The sequence below is a fragment of the Bison bison genome, unplaced genomic scaffold (genome assembly GCF_000754665.1).
Source record: "Bison bison bison isolate TAMUID 2011002044 unplaced genomic scaffold, Bison_UMD1.0 scf7180017864390, whole genome shotgun sequence".
Classification (NCBI taxonomy): domain Eukaryota; kingdom Metazoa; phylum Chordata; class Mammalia; order Artiodactyla; family Bovidae; genus Bison; species Bison bison.
This window is the reverse complement of record NW_011494962.1, coordinates 2514405-2532716: the sequence shown is the minus strand read 5'-3', so window position 1 is coordinate 2532716 and position 18312 is coordinate 2514405. Positions and strand designations below refer to the sequence as shown.

At 45.2% G+C, this 18312-nt stretch overlaps 1 protein-coding gene across 4 annotated transcripts in view; it reads right to left on the bottom strand.

Moving 5' to 3' along the window:
* Positions 1-12203: 12203 nt before the first annotated feature.
* Positions 12204-18312, bottom strand: part of ETV6 (ets variant 6) — a 288421-nt gene continuing 282312 nt past the window's right edge. For all 4 annotated transcript variants that reach the window (XM_010858681.1, XM_010858682.1, XM_010858683.1 and 1 more), the window contains 2 exons: positions 16938-17038; positions 12204-13285 (listed from right to left, as the gene is read on the bottom strand). In XM_010858681.1, the coding sequence (XP_010856983.1) occupies positions 13180-13285; positions 16938-17038 (207 nt within the window). In that variant the 3' untranslated portion in view covers positions 12204-13179. The remainder of the gene's footprint in view (positions 13286-16937; positions 17039-18312) is intronic.

Here is an 18312-nt window from a genome sequence, read left to right as displayed (position 1 = left end):
GGCATCACTGACTCGATGGACGTGAGTCTGAGTGAACTCCGGGAGTTAGTGATGGACAGGGAGGCCTGGCGTGCTGCGATTCATGGGGTCGCAAAGAGTCGGACATGACTGAGCGACTGAACTGAACTGTAATGTGCCAGGCATTTACATACATTTTCTCCACTTTTCAAAGAAACTGTTCAGAACTGTAGGAAAGAAAGTGGCTACTTTAAAGGAATGAGTAGTTTTTGCAAGGTCACATTGGTGGTTCAGTTGATTAAGAGTCTGCCTGCAGTGGGGGACACCTGGATTAGATCCCTGGGTGGGCAAGATCCCCTGAAGAAGGAAATGCCTGTTCATCCCTGTAGTCTTGCCTGGACAATCCTATGGACAGAGGAGCCTGATGTGCTATAGTCCATTGGGTCAGAGAAGAGTCAGACATGACTTAGTGACTAATGCTTTATTTCTATAGGGGTGGGTAGAGCTGGTTCCAAACTCAGCTCTGGCTAATCCCAAAGCCTGTGTTTCTTTCTCCAGACCACCCTCCTCTTACTTAATTTGAAGAGGCTTACTGATCCATCTCAGAAGCTGCATATCACCAGGGGCACCTGGAGCTCCTTCAAAAAAAAATGTTCAAAAAACAAAGGACAGGAATGTTTCAAAATAATTTGAGGTTGACTGGCCTGGGGCTGTTGGGCTGGACCTGTTAGAACTGTGCTGTGGCCTGAGCAGTCTCCCAAGAACAGGATTCCTCTGTGGAGCTCCCAGTAGGGGATGTGCTTTGGCAAGTTGGAGCCACCCAAAGGTTGGCACCTTGGCACCCAGAATTATAAAGGGAGGGAGACTAAAGGAGCCGCTGCATCATGACACCATATAATTATTTCACATTGGTGTAATTTCTGCTTGACTACTGGTTAAGCCACCTTAGTGTCTGAGATGGAAGAAGTCTTTGTAGGTGAGCGTAGAACTGAACTGGGTATCCTTTTTTTCTCCTTATTTTTTTTTTCTTTTCCATTATGGTTTATTGTAGGATATATAACACAGTTCCCTCTGTGATACAATAGGGCCATGTTGTTTATCTGTTCTATATGTAATAGTCTATATGTAATACAGACTAAAATATCTGTTCTGTGTGTAAGACCTGCTAATCCCAGACATCCAGTCTATCCTCCTCCATCCCCTCTTGACCACTACAAGCTGTTCTCAATGTCTGTGACTCTGTTTCTGTTTCATAGATAAGTTCATTTGTGTCATATTTTGGATTCCACATGTAAGTGATATCATATGGGATTTGTTTTTCCTTTCTGACTTAATCTGCTTGGTATGATAATCTCTAGTTTCATCCATATTGTTGCAAATGGCATTATTTTATTCTTTTTTATGGCTGAGTAATATTCCATCATGTGTGTGTGTGTACATATATATCATATCTTTATCCATTCAACTGTTGATGGACATTTATATTGTTTCCTTTGAACTGGGTGTTCTTCATGGCCAATGTCTTAGCCAAGAGGCAGGACAAGGTGCAGGAGTCCCTAAAGTCGCGTCTCTTCCTACACTTATATTGGATGAGTCAGTCCATACCCTTCATGGGAAAGGACTCCATGGTCCTCAAGGATGGTCAGGTGCCCATGGGTACCCAAGCAATATTTGACGATGACCATGGTGGTCACACTGGCAGTAGAGGGAGAGAATTAGGCATTTCCCAACAAGGGAGCTATATCTGAGCATCTAAAACCCTGATTACACCTAATCCAAAACCCAATTTCCCTTTCAATAGAAAACCTTTCTGTTGGTGGAGGTGAATTTGGAGAAAGCTCTCACTGGAGTTTTCCCTTTCTCCTGGGTTTTCCTCAGGCAGGGAACTGGGTTAGGGGCTATTAGAGAAAGGAAAGGAAAGAACTCCAAGCTGAATTGCCCAAAGCAGGTTTCAAATTCCTTGGAGAGTTTGCATTCATTTGCTGATTTGACTAACCAGTTCCAAGTGGATGCAAATGGCCTCTGCAGGCTTTTACTAGGAGGAAGAGGCTCAGGGAGGGGATAAGACTGCAAATTTCTAATCCTGGGGGAGGTTCCTCGGTTAGGACTCCCCAGGTTGTATTGCAAGGTAACTACCTCATTTTGTTCAAGGTTTTGACTAAGGGCCATATGTACCTTGAGAAGGGGACAGGACAATTCAGTTGACTAGAAACTAAAGGTCTAATATCCCTCAGGAATTGTCATTGGCTGATTTTCCCATGTGGAGTTCTATAAAATCAGAACTATAGAAATGTAGTGCTGGCAGTTGTTGTCCAGTCGCTAAGTTGTGTTTCACTTTTTGAGACCCCATGGGCTGTAGCCTGCCGGGCTCCCCTATCCATGGGATTTCCCAAGCAAGAATACTGGAATAGGTTGCCATTTTCTTCTCCAGGGGATCTTCCCAAACCAGGGATTGAACCCATGACTCCTGCATTGGCAGGCGGATTCTTAACCACTTGGCCACCGAGGTGCTGGCGGGGCAGTGTGTATATACATTGAGGTGGAGTGGAGTTTGGCAGGCAGGAAAGAGGGAAAAGAAATAACGTGGATGTGCCAGATTGTTACACATGTTCTTCATTGAACCATTTCAGTGGTTCATTGATGAAAATAGTCCTCCAGGAAACAAAGGCTCAAGCCTTCAGTGAATTGCTTGAGATAGTGGTTAGATGGGATTAGAACCCAGTACAGCAGCTGTTCCTCCTGCTTCCCCACACATCTCTGGAAAGAAGAGATTCTTCCTTGGTCATGTGCATGGACTCCAGAAAAGCAGGAGGCCAGCCATGGGCAAAGACGGTCAGGGTGTCTCATAGCTGGACCTTCCGGTTTTCCAAACGCCCAGACTTCTAGGGCTTCCCTGTGTCAGGGGCTCTTTTCAGGGGTGTCATTCTCATTTCCCAGTCCCCAGACTGAACCCAAATAACATTGTTTTGTGCACTGGGCTGAGCTGGGACTTCCTTAACAAGAAGGAGAAAACAAAACCAAAGAACCTCACAAAGCAATTTAAAATAGAACAAAACCTACACATTTCCTAAAGCTATCGAACCGGGACAAAACTGGATCAAAACATCTTCAGTAAAGCTGAATCAAGGCAATTGTTCCCCTTGAGTCCAGAGCAACAGATTAATTTCATTGACTGCTCAGGGGCTCTTTGAGGCTGAAAATGTGGTCCAGGGAGCATCCTGAGCTGGGGACCCTGGCTCAGACACCCCCAGGGTGTGGGTGGCTTACGCTGCCCCTCACCTAGCCAAGCTCTGACCCCTCACCTGTAGAGCAATGGAGTTGTACTTGGTGCATGGTGTCCAAACTCAAGCTAAATAAAATGAAACCAATAGAAACTTTTTCAGAAGGTTATCTATTTGGGTATTCCTAACATGTAGAACTGATAAAAAGCAGAGCTGATATTTGAAGACATGGAGGCAGAGAGAGGTTAAGCCAACTATCTGAGGTCGGGGAGCAAGGAGGCAGGTGTTTTGACTGCTCTTGTTTAAACACTCTATGACTGTTGTATTGGGAACCAGTCTATGTAAGGGCATCCCCAGTGGTTCAGTGGTAAAGAATTCTCCTGCAGTGCAGGAGACCCTGGTTCGATTCTTGAGTTGCGAAGATCTGCTGGCAAAGGGGATGGCTTCCCATGCCAGTATTCTTGGGTTTCCCTTGTGGCTAAGCTGGTAAAGAGTCCACCTGAAATTCGGGAGACCTGGCTTTGATCCCTGGGTTGGGAAGATCCCCTGGAGAAGGGAATGACTACCCACTCCAGTATTCTGGCCTGAAGAATTCTCTGGACTGTGTAGTCCATGGGGTCACAAAGAATCACATACCACTGAGTGACTTTCACTATGTAAGGGATACAGAATTAGAAACTTGGTACAAATGAATTCAGGTCTGTACCTGGGATCTCTGATGTGACTGGCAGAATGAAGGTTGGACACTGATGCTCAAGCTGACAGGATCCTCAGGTGGACAAAAATCAGCATCCTTACTGATCCTGCCCTGTCTCTAACACTGTTCTGCTCCTGACACAGCAGATCATTCCTTGATGACGTTGCAGGCTGTTCCTCCAGCCCAAAGGTCCACTGTCTGGATATATCTCTTTGCCTGTAATTGCAATAGGTTGAGTTCTGAGACCAAAGATTCAGCCAATAATGCTGTTTATCAGGATTGAGGGATTTCTTATATTAACTCATTAAAAAACCCTTTAATAAGCTTCCCAGGATGCTGCCTACTTCAGAGATTTGCAGAAGGAAAGGGAAGAGGGAATGCGAATTACTGAACAGTGCAAACTATTTTGCCAACATGACAGACAGAAGAAATCATTTTAAAACACATTTGGAAGATGGTTTCATTTCAGCAGACATGGAATATATCTCTGTCTTTTCTGTGTGAGTGACTAAAACTACCTGTTATGAATGGAAAGATAACTGTCTTTCAGAGTAGCTTTAGATAAAGTAAAAATCTTGATATGTTCAGTGCACGTGATTAATTTATTTTGTACCTAAAAGAGAAGTGTTTTCTCCCAGTCTGTAGCTTGTCTTTTCATTTAATGGTGACTTTTGAAGAATAAATTTTAATTTTGATAAAGTCCAATTTGTCAACAATTAAAAAAAATTATACTTAATTTTTAAAATGATAATTTATAATTATCTTAAGGGAAATGTTAATGGATTATAATTTATTTTTAAAATTATAATTTAAATGATAGTTATCTTAATGGAAATGTTAATCTTAAAAAATTCATTTATTTGGCTGTGCCAGGACTTACTTGCATTGTGCAGGATCTTCATTGCCATGTATGGGTGCTTTAATTGCAATAGGCAGGCAAGATCTTTAGCTGTGGCATGTGGGATCTAGGTCCGACCAGGGAACAAACTGGGCCCCCGGCATTTTTTTCTTTTATGGATTGTGTTTTTGGTGTCATATCTAAGAAATCTTTGTCTAACTCAAGTGAACTCTCACTCTACTCTCATTCAAAGCACTTATTCAGAAAAAGACGTGCCAGGCAGCACATGAGGGGCTGGTCATATGGAAGTGCATAAAACACCCTCTTGCCCTTTGAGAGCCCTAGTAAGGACAGGGTGGTGAGTAGTCCATGGCAGAGGGGCATCTAGTTGCACTCATAGAGCGCTTGCCATTGGGTCAGCAAGGAGCAGGTGCTTAGTGCTCCCAGGAAGCAGAGACCAACTCAAGTAATCTGACATGGCCAAAACTCTAGTTGAAGGGACAGGCATGGAGACTCTCAGAGGATTCTTGAAGAGTGTTGCTAAGAGGGTTTGGGGAAAGAGAGAGTGGTCATCTACTACCTTGATAAATATTTGGCAGAATTTATGCATGAACTTCCAGATGTTCAAGCTGGTTTTAGAAAAGGCAGAGAAACCAGAGATCAAATCGCCAACATCCGCTGGATCATGGAAAAAGCAAGAGAGTTCCAGAAAAACATCTATTTCTACTTTATTGACTATGCCAAAGCCTTTGATTGTGTGGGATCACATGAAACTGTGGAAAATTCTGAAAGAGATGGGAATACCAGACCACTTGACCTGCTTCTTGAGAAACCTGTATGCAGGCCAGGAAGCAACAGTTAGAACTGGAGATGGAACAACAAACTGATTCCAAGTTGGAAAAGGAGTACGTCAAGGCTGTATATTGTCACCCTGCTTATTTAACTTCTATGCAGAGTACATCATGAGAAACGCTGGGCTGGAAGAAGCACAAGCTGGAATCAAGATTGCTGGGAGAAATATCAATAACCTCAGATATGCAGATGACACCACCCTATGGCAGAAAGTGAAGAGGAACTAAAAAGCCTCTTGATGAAAGTGAAAGAGGAGGGTGGAAAAGTTGGCTTAAAGCTCAACATTCAGAAAATGAAGATCATGGCATCTGGTCCCATCACTTCATGGGAAATAGATGGGGAAACAGTGGAAACAGTGTCAGACTTTATTTTTGGGGCTCCAAAACAACTGCAGATGGCGACTTCAGCCATGAAATTAAAAGACGCCTACTCCTTGGAAGGAAAGTTATGGCCAACCTAGATAGCATATTGAAAAGCAGAAACATTATTTTGCCAACAAAGGTCCATCTAGTCAAGGCTATGGTTTTTCCAGTGGTCATGTATGCATGTGACAGTTGGACTGTGAAGAAAGCTGAGCACCAAAGAATTGATGCTTTTGAACTGTGGTGTTGGAGAAGACTCTTGAGAGTCCCTTGGACTGCAAGGAGATCCAACCAGTCCATTCTGAAGGAGATCAGCCCTGGGATTTCTTTGGAAGGAATGCTGCTAAAGCTGAAATTCCAGTACTTTGGCCACCTCATGCGAAGAGTTGACTCATTGGAAAAGACTCTGATGCTGGAAGGGATTGGGGGCAGGAGGAGAAGGGGACGACAGAGGATGAGATGGTTGGATGGCATCACTGACTCGATGGATGTGGGTTTGGGTGAACTCCGGGAGTTGGTGATGGACAAGGAGGCCTGGTGTGTTGTGATTCATGGGACTGCAAAGAGTTGGACACGACTGAGCGACTGAACTGAATGCAATGGTTTATACTAGCAGAGATCTACCTCATCAGTCCAGCAGGAATGAGGTCCTTAAAAAAGATGAATGTAAGAGGCAACCCTGAGGACGATGCCTGGGACTGTCCGCTGTTAGCACCATAGAAGATCTGTCATCTGTCCTGTTGTCTTTTGGAACAAGAACGGCTTCCTCAGCTTTCCGTCTGCTCACACTACTCAGGATTGGTCTTTCTAAGTTGTCACCATTAGAGATAGCTGGGTGAAGAATGTACGTGAACTCTAACTCTCTACCCTTTTTTGTGGTTATTTTATAATTGGAGGAAAATTGCTTTACAGTGTTATATTGGTAACTCTCTTATTATTTTTGGAAAAAAAAAATGATCTTTCTAGAGGCTAAAAGAGAGGCAGTGATGCCAGGAATTCTCTCCCTTCCTGCCATGATGCTGACCATGAATCATCTTGTGAACGTCTGTGTGAAGGTCCAGGATGTGAGTAGTTATTCCTTTACTCAGCAGATGTTTGATCACTGTGTTTACTTTTGCGGCTGCTCTAAAAGGAGAGCAAGCAAACTTTGTTGAAGAGCAGGCCTGGCCCTGGGGATGATTCTAGAGAAGGAATTGGCAACAGGATACACCAGAGAGAGAGAGGGCAAGCTCAGCATGGCTTGAAGGTCAGAATCTCAGGGCTTCACGGGAGATCGCTGGCCTTGTGCTACTCAAAGTGTGGTTCAAGGATCAGCCTCATCAGAATTACTGGGCATCTTCTGTTAAAAAGGCTGTATCTCCAGCCTCACCCACAGAGTAGGGGAGCAGAGTAGATCTTCTGCCTCTGCTTCCAAAGATGGTGACATTACTGACAAAATCTGCTTTTTATCCAGATCCCCAGGTGATTTGAAGCACTTTTAGGTTTGAGAAGCGCTGATCTGGTCCATTGGTTCTGGAGTCTCTTGTAAAAAACCCCGGGCCACGTGCTCACCTGGGCTCTGCTTAACAATTCCAGAGACAGCCAGCCAAGGGCAGTCAGTACATGAGAATGATTCTTTTTAGACTAGGCTAGTTAGGCAGATAGCGGATAGAAGGGGATGAATTGCTGTGCTCTAATTTGCAAGTGGAGGTCAGTAGTTAGAGTCACCCTTTGAAACAGCTAATCTTTATAGCACACAGATGTCCTAAAAGGTTTGGAGGAAGCAGGAAGAGGACTTTGGTCCATTTCGCCTCCTTCCACAGTATATACAGTATTGGGAAAAAAGCTAGCATTATTGTGAGAATGATTCATGACAATTAGTTGTCATCAATTAATGTGTGTATTTACTTTAATTGGCCACATGCTCTTTTTCATACTATGATGAATAGATTGATGCTAGCAGTAGCTCCCAGACTTGAGTGTGCATCAGATCACACAGACAGCTTTGTAAACAAGATTTCTAAGCCCTATTCCCCAAGTTTTTGATTCAGTTGATGGCACAGGAACCATCATTTCCATTTCTAGCAGTTCTCAGGGGATATGATACTGGTTATAGTAGTAGCTTCAGATGCATTGTTACCACCTTAGGAAATACATGCTGCTGCTAAGTCGCTTCAGTTGTGTCTGACTCTGTGTGACCCCATAGACCCTTATTATTGTATTTTTAAAATGTTTATTTATTTGGCTGCACTGGGTCTTAGATGTGGTGTGCATGCATGTTAAGTAGCTTTAGTTGTGTCTGACTCTCTGCGACCCTATGGACTGTACCCCACCAGGCTCCTCTGTCCATGGGGTTTCTCCAGGCAACAATATTGGAGTGGGTTGCTATGCCCTCCTCCAGGGGATCGTCCCAACCCAGGCATGGAACCCATGTCCCTTAAGTCTCCTGCATTGGTAAGTGGGTTCTTTCCCACTAGTGCCACCTGAGAAGACCTCCAGGTCATGGGTCATAGAATAACATAGGACAAGTTAAAATATAAAAATAACCTCACAACATTCTCTGAGTGTTGTTTTCAAACATTGATTCTAAATTTCTGCTTCTGCAACCTACATCCAAGTTGCTTATAAGCAATGTAAATTGCTTTCATTGCTTTGTTTTCTTTTAGTTTCTACCCACCGCTGATGGCAGGTAGATAGTTCTGATCCACTGCAGGATGTCTGATGTTGGGGTCATAAACAGCTACTGGTCGGCAGGCGGCTCCACTGGTCAGCGTGGTGGAGACCTTCTGAGTGTGGGGGTGGCTCTGAGTTGTGTGATGGTTGGGCTTCCAGGTCTTTATTGCCCTGGGTATAGTCACAGGTTCTACCCTACATTCCTGACCTCATCACCTACACTTGCACACCCGTGATTTCAATTGAGGGAGCACTTCTACTGTGGGAGGACCCAGGGATCTTTAACTCCTGGAGTCAAGTCAGTCTGCAGCAAACTGACAAAGCTTTGGCACAGCACAGCACCCAGGCATCTCTGATTGGGATTCTTTCTGGAAGATTTCTCCACCTGTGGCAGGCGCTCAGATTTGAACTATGTGCTCTGACCTTTCCGGTGCCGCTTGTTCAAAGATTGCCTGCAGACTTCTCTGTGATGGAGGCTTCCTGCCAGTGAGAAACCAGGACCACACTTTCCACCATAACTGAGTGTAGACAGGATGCACCTCACTGGACCACCTGGCCTGCCTGACTCCATATTATTAAAAACAAAGACTCAGATTTTTTTTTTTTATAAAAAATTTATTGAGATGATGCAATTATAGGCTTTTCTTTAAAAATTATTTGCAACTCACTGGCCCTGAGAAAAGGCATTTTTTTTTTTGTTTTTCTTTTTTTTTGTTACATTCATTTGATTCAGTCCCTTATAAACCCCACACCTCATAAAACAACAAGAGATTAGAAATTAAAAAAAAAATTCTAGATTCAGTCTGGTTTGCAGGTGGTTGCAGTCACAGAGAGAAATGGTGAAGTGTCCACTTGGCATGTGCGAAAGATTCAGGGAGTTGTTTAGTGTTGATGCAGATGAGGCCAAAAGAGTATAAGGTTAGTCTTCTGTGGTTTGCAGGGACCACTGTTACCACCCCCGCCCCCGGCTCACCCCCCACGGCTCCTTGGATCAATCCCTTCATTACTGCTCAGAAGAGGAACAGGCTGAGTGGGTGAAAACTAGCACCGAATGCTTGGGCCAAGAAACTGCCCTTTGTTCTTTGTGTGTTTCCCCAAATTTTTATCTTCAGCTTCCTGGGTGGGAATGGGTCAGATGGGGGGATAACCGGGGCTGGATCCCAGTCCTAATTCTGACCCTGGCATGCCGTCTGCTCCTGGGACAAGTCACATGGCCTGATACTCAGATTTCCCTTCTTCAAAAGGAGAGCTAACTTTTCAAACATATGTTGGACCCTAGGCAGTGAACGGTGGAAGTGGTGGTTACTTAGGCATTTAGGTACATCCTGTCATGGCCTTTAAGTTTGAGCTAAATCTACATTCTTATCTGGACAAAGTTCAGTGTAGGAAGATGGGGCAGAGGGTTCTAAACATACTGTTGAAAGGAGAGTAATCCATTAGTTGTTACTCCTCATTGCTTGTGGGGCCACGCCCGCCCGCCAAAGGATTCGGAGCATCCGTGATGCTACCTCAGGCAAGACAAAGTCACCTGGGGACAGAAAGATCTTAGAGATAACTTTACTCCCCTGGAGCCAGTCCAGCCACTTGCCACTGCTTTCTTCTGATGGAAAGGAGACACCCTGGCTACCTCAAGGTGTAGGGAAAAGAAGATGCTAGAGAATTTCAAGATCCAAGCGAGAATGTCCGCCTTGGACACTGCTGGTGGGTAAGGTTGCTCCTGCAGCACTGTTTTGCACCTTCCTTTCCAGTTTCTCATGTTGCAAGCCAAGCGCTCCCATGATGGCAGCAGGGAAAGGCCAACTATTCTGACCATGAACGTACCCTTAATTTGGTCCCAGGTGAGATTCTCGTCACCTCTAGTGCTTAGTGTTGAAGTGAGACATTTCATGCTGGAAATATTCTGCAGGAAGGAGGTGAGCTCAGAGGGCAAGGATGGTGCCTGACTCTTGGGATTCAGTGTCGAGCAGATGCTCCACCCAAGTTGGCTAAACTGAACCTGCAATCTTTCGGGTCTGCTGTGTCCCTACTGTCAGCATCACTCAAAGATTCCCTCAAAGAACTGATGAGAAGAACCTCTGCCATTAAGGGAATGAACAGAAAACCAGTAACGGTAATATCCAGATGGACAATAAAGACTGGATTGGAGTTGACACCTTCTATTTCTCCAAGTGGCTGACGGTGCCAGCCTATGTCTTACAGACTCTTAGAGGATATTGCTTTAAATACAGAAACCCTAGGGGCAAAGGGGAATTTCCCCTCCACAATTCAACTGTTAAGATTCTTTGGACCACAAGAGCCCGAGTCCTTACACCTGGGTGAACAGAGTGAGATGCTCTGATCTCAGGGAAGAGCAGCGACACACCCAGGTCTCTGATGTCACATCACGCAAAAAGACTCAGTGATGATCCACCCTCTCTCTCCAGCCCTTCAACTCAGTGACTTCCCCAGGTATTTGGCTTAATCTCCCCATTTGAGAGCCAACATCAGTCACCTTCCAGGCTGGAAGGTTATCCCTGTGTGCTGCTGACACTCTTGAAAGACATCTGTAGCACGCTGGGTTTCATCCCCATTTGAGCAGACTGAGCCCAAACCCTTCCTTCATCAGGGGACCCTCGAGCCCACACTGGAGGTCCCTGACCTCACTTTAGGCCCAGCATTCTAGAAGGTGGACTAGAGGGGAGTGTGCGATGGTGGGAGGAGGCCGGCCACCTCCATGCATCTCTCTGTGGTCGCATAAGAGGCAGGTACATTTCCAGTGTCCTTGAACAATAGTCAATCTGTTTGTCCCCTCCCACTCCCTGCAGGCTGGTGCCCTTGTTGGTAGGGCTGGGGGGTGCGGGAGGGGATGGGAGAATTCCTCCTGCCTGGGTGCCCACAACCCCAGCCTGCCTGACGCCATCAGAAGTGGCTTGAGTACATGCCTGGAGGTCTGCTGGCTTCATCTGCAAGTGCGCTGACAGTGCAGACACGTACCCGGGGGGCCATGAGATGCTCGCCCAACGGAGTAGAAGAAGCGGAGAGAAACCAGGAGGGGGTGCTTTGTAAGGCAGGTCTAATCTTTCCCAGTACAAAAAGACCGTACTCCTAATATTGGATTCCGAGCCTGTATTGGAACAGTTGATTTAAGTGGCTAGAAAAGGAAAAAAAAAAAAAAAAAATCTAACAAGAGCTTTCTAAAAATATCTGTTATCATCAAAAGTACTAAGAGGTGGCACCTTCCTTGTAAGATGTGACTGATCTTACTTTGAGGTGAAAAAGAGCCACACACGAGTCCATTTTGAAACACAGCAAGGGAAGAAGGAAAAAGGGAAAAAGTGAGGAATCTGAGGAATTTCCCGTCTGCCCAGGCTTGGCAAACACCGCTGACAACTGAGACGACACACTCCTGGATCCTCCCTCTCAAATGCCCTGTGTCCCGTGGGGACCAGGAAACTTTAAAAAAAAAATGCTAGGAATTGGGGGGAAAAAAATTAAGTGAGGATATGAAACTGACTGCGAGATGGCCTTTGGGGTAGAGCAGAGAAGACCCTCTGTAACCTGCTCTGGGATAATCCACACCACCACCAAAGACTTGTCATCTAGTTTCTGGACCGTAAGACTTGTGCTGTCTTTTTTTTTTTTTTGCTCTGCAGCACTTGCAAACTAATCCCATGATGCTGGGGCTTCCAGATAATCTGGACAGCCTTATGCTCCAGGGAACCACCAAGCCTCATGGTCCTCACAGCTGGTTGGGGTGGCCTGCTGGATTCACATGTATCTTTCCAGAGGACAGCAGCATCTCTGGGGCCTCTCCGGCAGGGAGCCAGATGTTGGGATGTGGGTTTGATTTCTGTGGTGCCAGCTGCAAAGCACCCAGACCACATATTCCAATGTACAGGTGCCGAAAATTCCCAAGACTCTCCAAGAGGCTGAACTCTGCTGAAAGGGCATCTGAAGTTCAACAGCCAGTGAGGAGGGAGGACAGAGCTGGGGCCAGGAAGGAAAGGGAGCCAGAGAGAGAAGAGAGCTCTCCTTTTCACTTTCTTTTGTAAGAGCATCTTTTTTTTTTTTCTCTTTTTTCCAGCCAAGACCCAACAGCAATGGGAGCAAACCTGATCCACATGGCAGGGTCAAGAGGAACCTGAACCCTTTTGCAAATATTCTCTCTCCTGACCAGCTGGGCTTCTGCACTTTGTGAGATCTGCAAAAAATAGATATATATATATATAATAGATACGTATTTCCATAGGAAAACAGCCTCGGATGTCTTCCCCTATATGAATGATGAAAAGTCAAACTGCATGGTCTTTTTAAAAAAAAGAACAAAAACACCATGAAACTAACAATAGGTGGAGGGGGAGGGGGAGGAATCACAGACAAGAGATTCCGATCAAGAAGGAACCGTGAACGCGAGTCCCAGGCTGGTGCCCTCGGCCAGAATTCCAGCGCCGCCTTTGCTGAGTGGTTTGTCTAAGGTGCTCCGCGGGGTCCCTCGCGCTGGGCGAGAGGAGTGTTACTGCCACATCCATGTCTCTTCTTTTCTGCTTCATCTTGCCCCATCCATCCTGGGGAGGGGAGGTGCCCTTGGCTGCTGGCCCACTAAGCTGGGAACCACTTCCTTCAACACTCGTCTTCTTGGTATATTTGTTCATCCAGCTCCTGGGACTCAAGGTGCTCCAGACGGTCTGTTCGGCCACTCATGATTTCATCTGGGGTCTTCATAAACCTTTGGAAGAGGAAACGGTGGCATGAAGAGGTTACAGTTCCCTAAAGCTGTCTTCACCTTGAACTCTTTAAAAAGAGGAGCCCGTCACTTTTACGTAGCTGGAAGGCTACTGAACCTGGTCGTTAATGCTAACCTAGCATTTTCTTAGAAAAAGATACCCCAGGCTCTCACTGCTTGAAAGCTGGCAAAATAACTATAAAAAAGGCTGGGAGGATGGTGAAGAAGATGGAGCAGGCAGTGCATTCCTGCACGACCATCTAAGAGGACCCTGGGAGATATATACCCATCTCCATCCCAGACTATAAGCTCAAGTGATGGTATTCAAAACTTGAATCTAACTTGAAGGATACAATTAAACGCTGGATGGAATGGGTAACAGGGCCAGACAATGGAGCTTTTCGAAATTAGAAAGGCCAAGAGAAAGACATTTCTTGGCGTTATCACTGATGCACCCTAAGTGCTAGCCATTCACTCCCTTTATTCTGTCTTCCTTGGCAGCTGGGTGGCTGCAGCAAGCCTCATCTTCTCGGTCACTGGGTTCATATGGAATTAACATCAGTGGCACATTCTGACCATGACCATGGTTCAGGAAGGGAGCCTGGGTGCAAAAGTTCCATCCTTACGGTAGGAAGGCCCTTTCCACAGCCTACACACCATTCCCTTCCCCTATAGTCTGCCTGGTACCATATGACCTGTCTTAGAACAGGCATTTTCTGTCCTCACTCCACATTCAAAAGCCTGTGATGACTTGTCAAGGATTCACTCTTTGGCCTGCTCCTTGGGCCTCTTTGTCATCTCAACCCAGGAAACTCCTGTGTTCCACTGTTTACGAGTGTGAAGTCTATTCCAGTCTGGCCAGTCTTTTTTTCTGATGCAAGTCACAGCTCATGCTGACCTCCAAACCTTTAGCTTTGCCTTTGTTTGGAACCCTCTTGACTCCTTCCCCTGTCTGAGACTGACTCATTCTCTGAGCTCAGTCTCGCCATCAAAGAGCCAAAAATCTCCAAGCGTCCCTACAATTGAACACTTTACTCAATTACATACCCGGTTCCATACTGAGAAACCTTCGTTTTGGGGTGAGTCTGGTTTTCGACATTCATTTCCTCAAAAATGACTAATCCCTTGTCACAAATAGTGCTCTTCTTTCCTTCTGTCTTATTGAAATCACTACTGGAAGCCTGTGAGCCTTCCACCTCTGACTACTTTTCTGCCCATTATTGCTCATCTTTTCAAGCAGGGTGATCTGTAGCATCTACAGCCTATCTTCCGCTTTTATCCTGTAGCTAAAACTTCTCCCTCGACATCTGAAGTCACTAATCATCCCCTCCAGGCTGAGTCCTCAGATGTGCTGTGTCTGACCTTATCTTTGGATGGCTCTTCCATATTAAGTTTCTGATACTTCCCACCAGGCTTGTCCAGAAACATTATTGAAAGCCTCCTGAGGTTATATAAAACTGCTATAAAATGTAACCCTCTACCTTCTAGGAACTTATGACCTACTTGAGGGGAGGAGTTCACATGTACAGCTATTAAAAATGTAAATCATGGTGTGGCATAGGGCCAAGGGAACTCAAGAGATGATGGAAGAAGATATTTGGCTGTGTTTGAGCCACTGAAGGTGGCCTCATAAAGAGAAGTAGACTTGAGGTAGACTTGGTGGTTTGTATATTTAAAATGTTAAAGTGATTTACATTTCTAACATAGGGAACCATATTAGTGTTGGAGGGCAGCTGGCAATGTGTATTAAGAATCTAGGTGGCAGGGGAATGGACCAGAGGGAGAGATTGTTGAATCTAGGTGTCAATTGTGAAGAACAGACATCAGCCTCCACTGCCCAGGAAGCAATAATAATGTGTCTGCCTTGCTTTCATCTTCCAGGTCTCATGGGAGTACTTGCCATTGGTAGATTCTAACCTGAAACCTGGTGGTAAGAAATGTCAGGAAATGAGGTTCCCAGTCTTCTAGCCCCTGCAACACAGACTGGAGTAGGAATGGAGCCAGTGGACAGTCCAGCACAGGGGTGACTGGGATGTAGGAAGGCTCAAAGATAACTCTGGTGTAAAGGTTGGTTGCTTAAACAATGGTGATGCCACTGCTGATGTAACAGGAATTCTGAGGGTAGGGGGATGTCCAGTATGGGAAGAAGGCTGGTCTTGAACATTTCGTGTCTGAGATACTAATGTGATATTTAAGTGGATCTTTCTTACAAGAAGCTCTTGAACATTAATCACTTACTGACCAGAGACTTTACTCATACATCTTTTGTTACCCGAATGTTATTGATTGGAGTGTTTCAGTATTTCAATTCCATAATAAATTCGATTCTGTAAAAATCCCCTGGTCAATCATGTGTTAAGATTTAGAATTCCAGGGAGAGTTTATAGCTGCATGTAGAGACTTGAGAGCCCCATCGTGGAGGTGATAACTAAGCTGTGTCATGGGATCCATTCATCCCGGAAACTAGTATAGCGTGCGAGGAACAGAAGCCAAGGACTGAGTTTAGGGTGGAGGATGAAGAGAAGGCATCAGCAGAGCCAGAGAAAGGAGGGGTCTTTTTTGCATTTTATTCTATTTCCAGCTCTTGAAAAGCCTTCTCTGTTTCTTTCGAAGATCACAATTGTTTTTACTGCCCCTAGGTTACCATGCCTTCCCAGCATTCACCAGGCTCTCTGCTCTTTTGGATAATTATCCCAGTGAGCTCGTGCACTCATACAGAGTCATTCAGTCTCTTTCTACCCCAATCTACATCTCAAGCCCCATCTGTAACTCTCTTCTGTCCCACCTGTCAAAACCCAGAACCTAAGGTCTGGGGCCCACCTTCTCCTCAGTTTCATGTGGTCTCAACACATCAATTACCACCAGTGTCAGAGGGCTATGTCTACCTCTCCTGATTGGCCCCTTAGATACCTTCTTCTTCCTCTTCTAACTCTATGTGATTCCCTGGGAATCACAATCTATGGCGGTAGCTTAAGTGGTTAGAACTTGTAAGCTGGGAGGGATTCTGCAAAGAGGAATGTCTAGTCCAGCAGCTTTCAGATATTTACAATGCATTGTCATAAATACATTTTACACTATGACTCATCACACACGTGCTCACACACACACCTGACTACCCCAGAAAGATAATTTTCATCATGAATCCACACTCTTAATTCATATGGCACAGTCTGATATTTTCAACTCTATCCTTTCCTATTCAGTTCTGTTCTATTTCATTTAAAAAAAAAAAACAACTGATTCATTAAATCTGTTTTATGACTCACTAACAGGTCATGACAAACACTGGTCCAGTTTGGAAACCTAGAGGTCTAGGTTTGTTTAGTCCCTTTCTTTGCCATTAGCTCCTCTGATTGCTCCCTTTAACTATACTGGATATAAATGTCTGATAATACTGTTTGATCACTGCATTATTTTAAAGGTGAGTCAGACTGTGTTGATTTACTTTTGGCTTTCTTCTAGGACAGACATAAGCAAACAAAAATTTTTTCTTCTTAAATTCTAACCAACCAGCAACCTTGTCTCCAGTGAGCAGCAACTGATAGCTTTGAGGATCAGACAGGCAGGTAGAGACCTCAAGAGTCTCCCTCCTCCGTCTTATTTCAAGAAAACAATATCCTCCCAGAAGAAGGAAAGGAGAAAAAGGAAGTGCTACCTGAACAAAAGCCTTTGTCCCGGCTCCTTCCTGATAATGTTTAGTTTGTAGTAGTGGCGCAGGGCTCTGGACATTTTCTCATAGGTCATGTTTGTTCTGTTCTGTTTGTTCAAAGGAGGAAGAGAGAGAGAGAAAAAAAAAGCACAAAAACACAATGAAATGAACCTCAGCAATAGGCGCTGGAGGAGTTATTCACATCCAGCTCCACAGGGTGCTCCCGTGGCTCTGCCAGGCCCACCCCGGGCTTTGTCCCACGTGTCCCTGGCTGAGGTCTCTCCTAAGGTGAGTCCAGCCAACAAAGCACATCCCGCCTCGGCCTCCCCGACTTCCTCTCCCAGGACTGCGCTCTGTTGTGCCCGAGGAATTTCCTGCGGGTCCCCCTATCTGGGGTCATCCTTCACCTTCTGACCCACAGAGAATTTCTCTTCCTTTTGCCCTTTTTAAAAAAGAAAAAACAACACACAAAAAAGTGACCTTTCTCAAACTTGTGCTTCTCGTTTGTCATTTTAAGGAAGAGATTTTTTTGTTTAAATTCCTGTTGTGGAAGCAAGAATACAGTGGTTCCGAGCCCTGGGGCAAGGGCACCCTGTGGGAGCTGTGGAGCGATTTTTCTCAGTGACTCACGGGATGGAGGGTGTCCGTGGGGCCTGGCCAAATTTGGTCATGGCCTCTGGCAGGTTCTCCTTAGCGGGGCCAGAGCACGGGCTGCCTGCCGTCCGGGAAACTGCAGCTGGGGCAGAGCTCGGCAGGGCCTCCCCTGGGCCCTCCCCTTTGGCTGATCTGGAGTGGGGCCTTCATGGTGTCTTGTTAGCTCTGTCCCATGTCTATCTGCCTGTGGCCAGGCCTGGATCTTGGTGACTTTTTAAAGTAGGAATACTGATTTATCTCAATTTTTTTTTTAAACAGGGGAACTCTTTGTTTATTTTACTGTGATAAGAACACCAACCATGAGATCTATCCTCTTAAAGTTTTAAGTGGGTAATACAGCACTCAATACAGTGTTAACTATGGGTACACTGTTGTACATCAGACTCTAGAACTTACTCATCTTGATTAACAGAAGCTTTCTGTCCACTGGTTGGTAACTCCCCATTTCTCCCCTTCTTCCCAACCCCTGGCAACACCAGTCCACTCCCGGACTCAGTGAAATTTGTCTATTTTAGATCTAACTTCATTTAAGTGAAATCAGACAGTATTTGTCTTCCTGTGACTGGCTTATTTCACTCAGCATCCTGTCCTCAAGGTTCATCCATGTTGCCACATGCAGCCGAATCTTTTTTAAAAGCGTAATAATACTCCATTGTGTGTATATAGCTCGATTTCATTATCTATTCATCTATCCGTGATGTTGAGGTTGTTGTACCCACCTTTTACA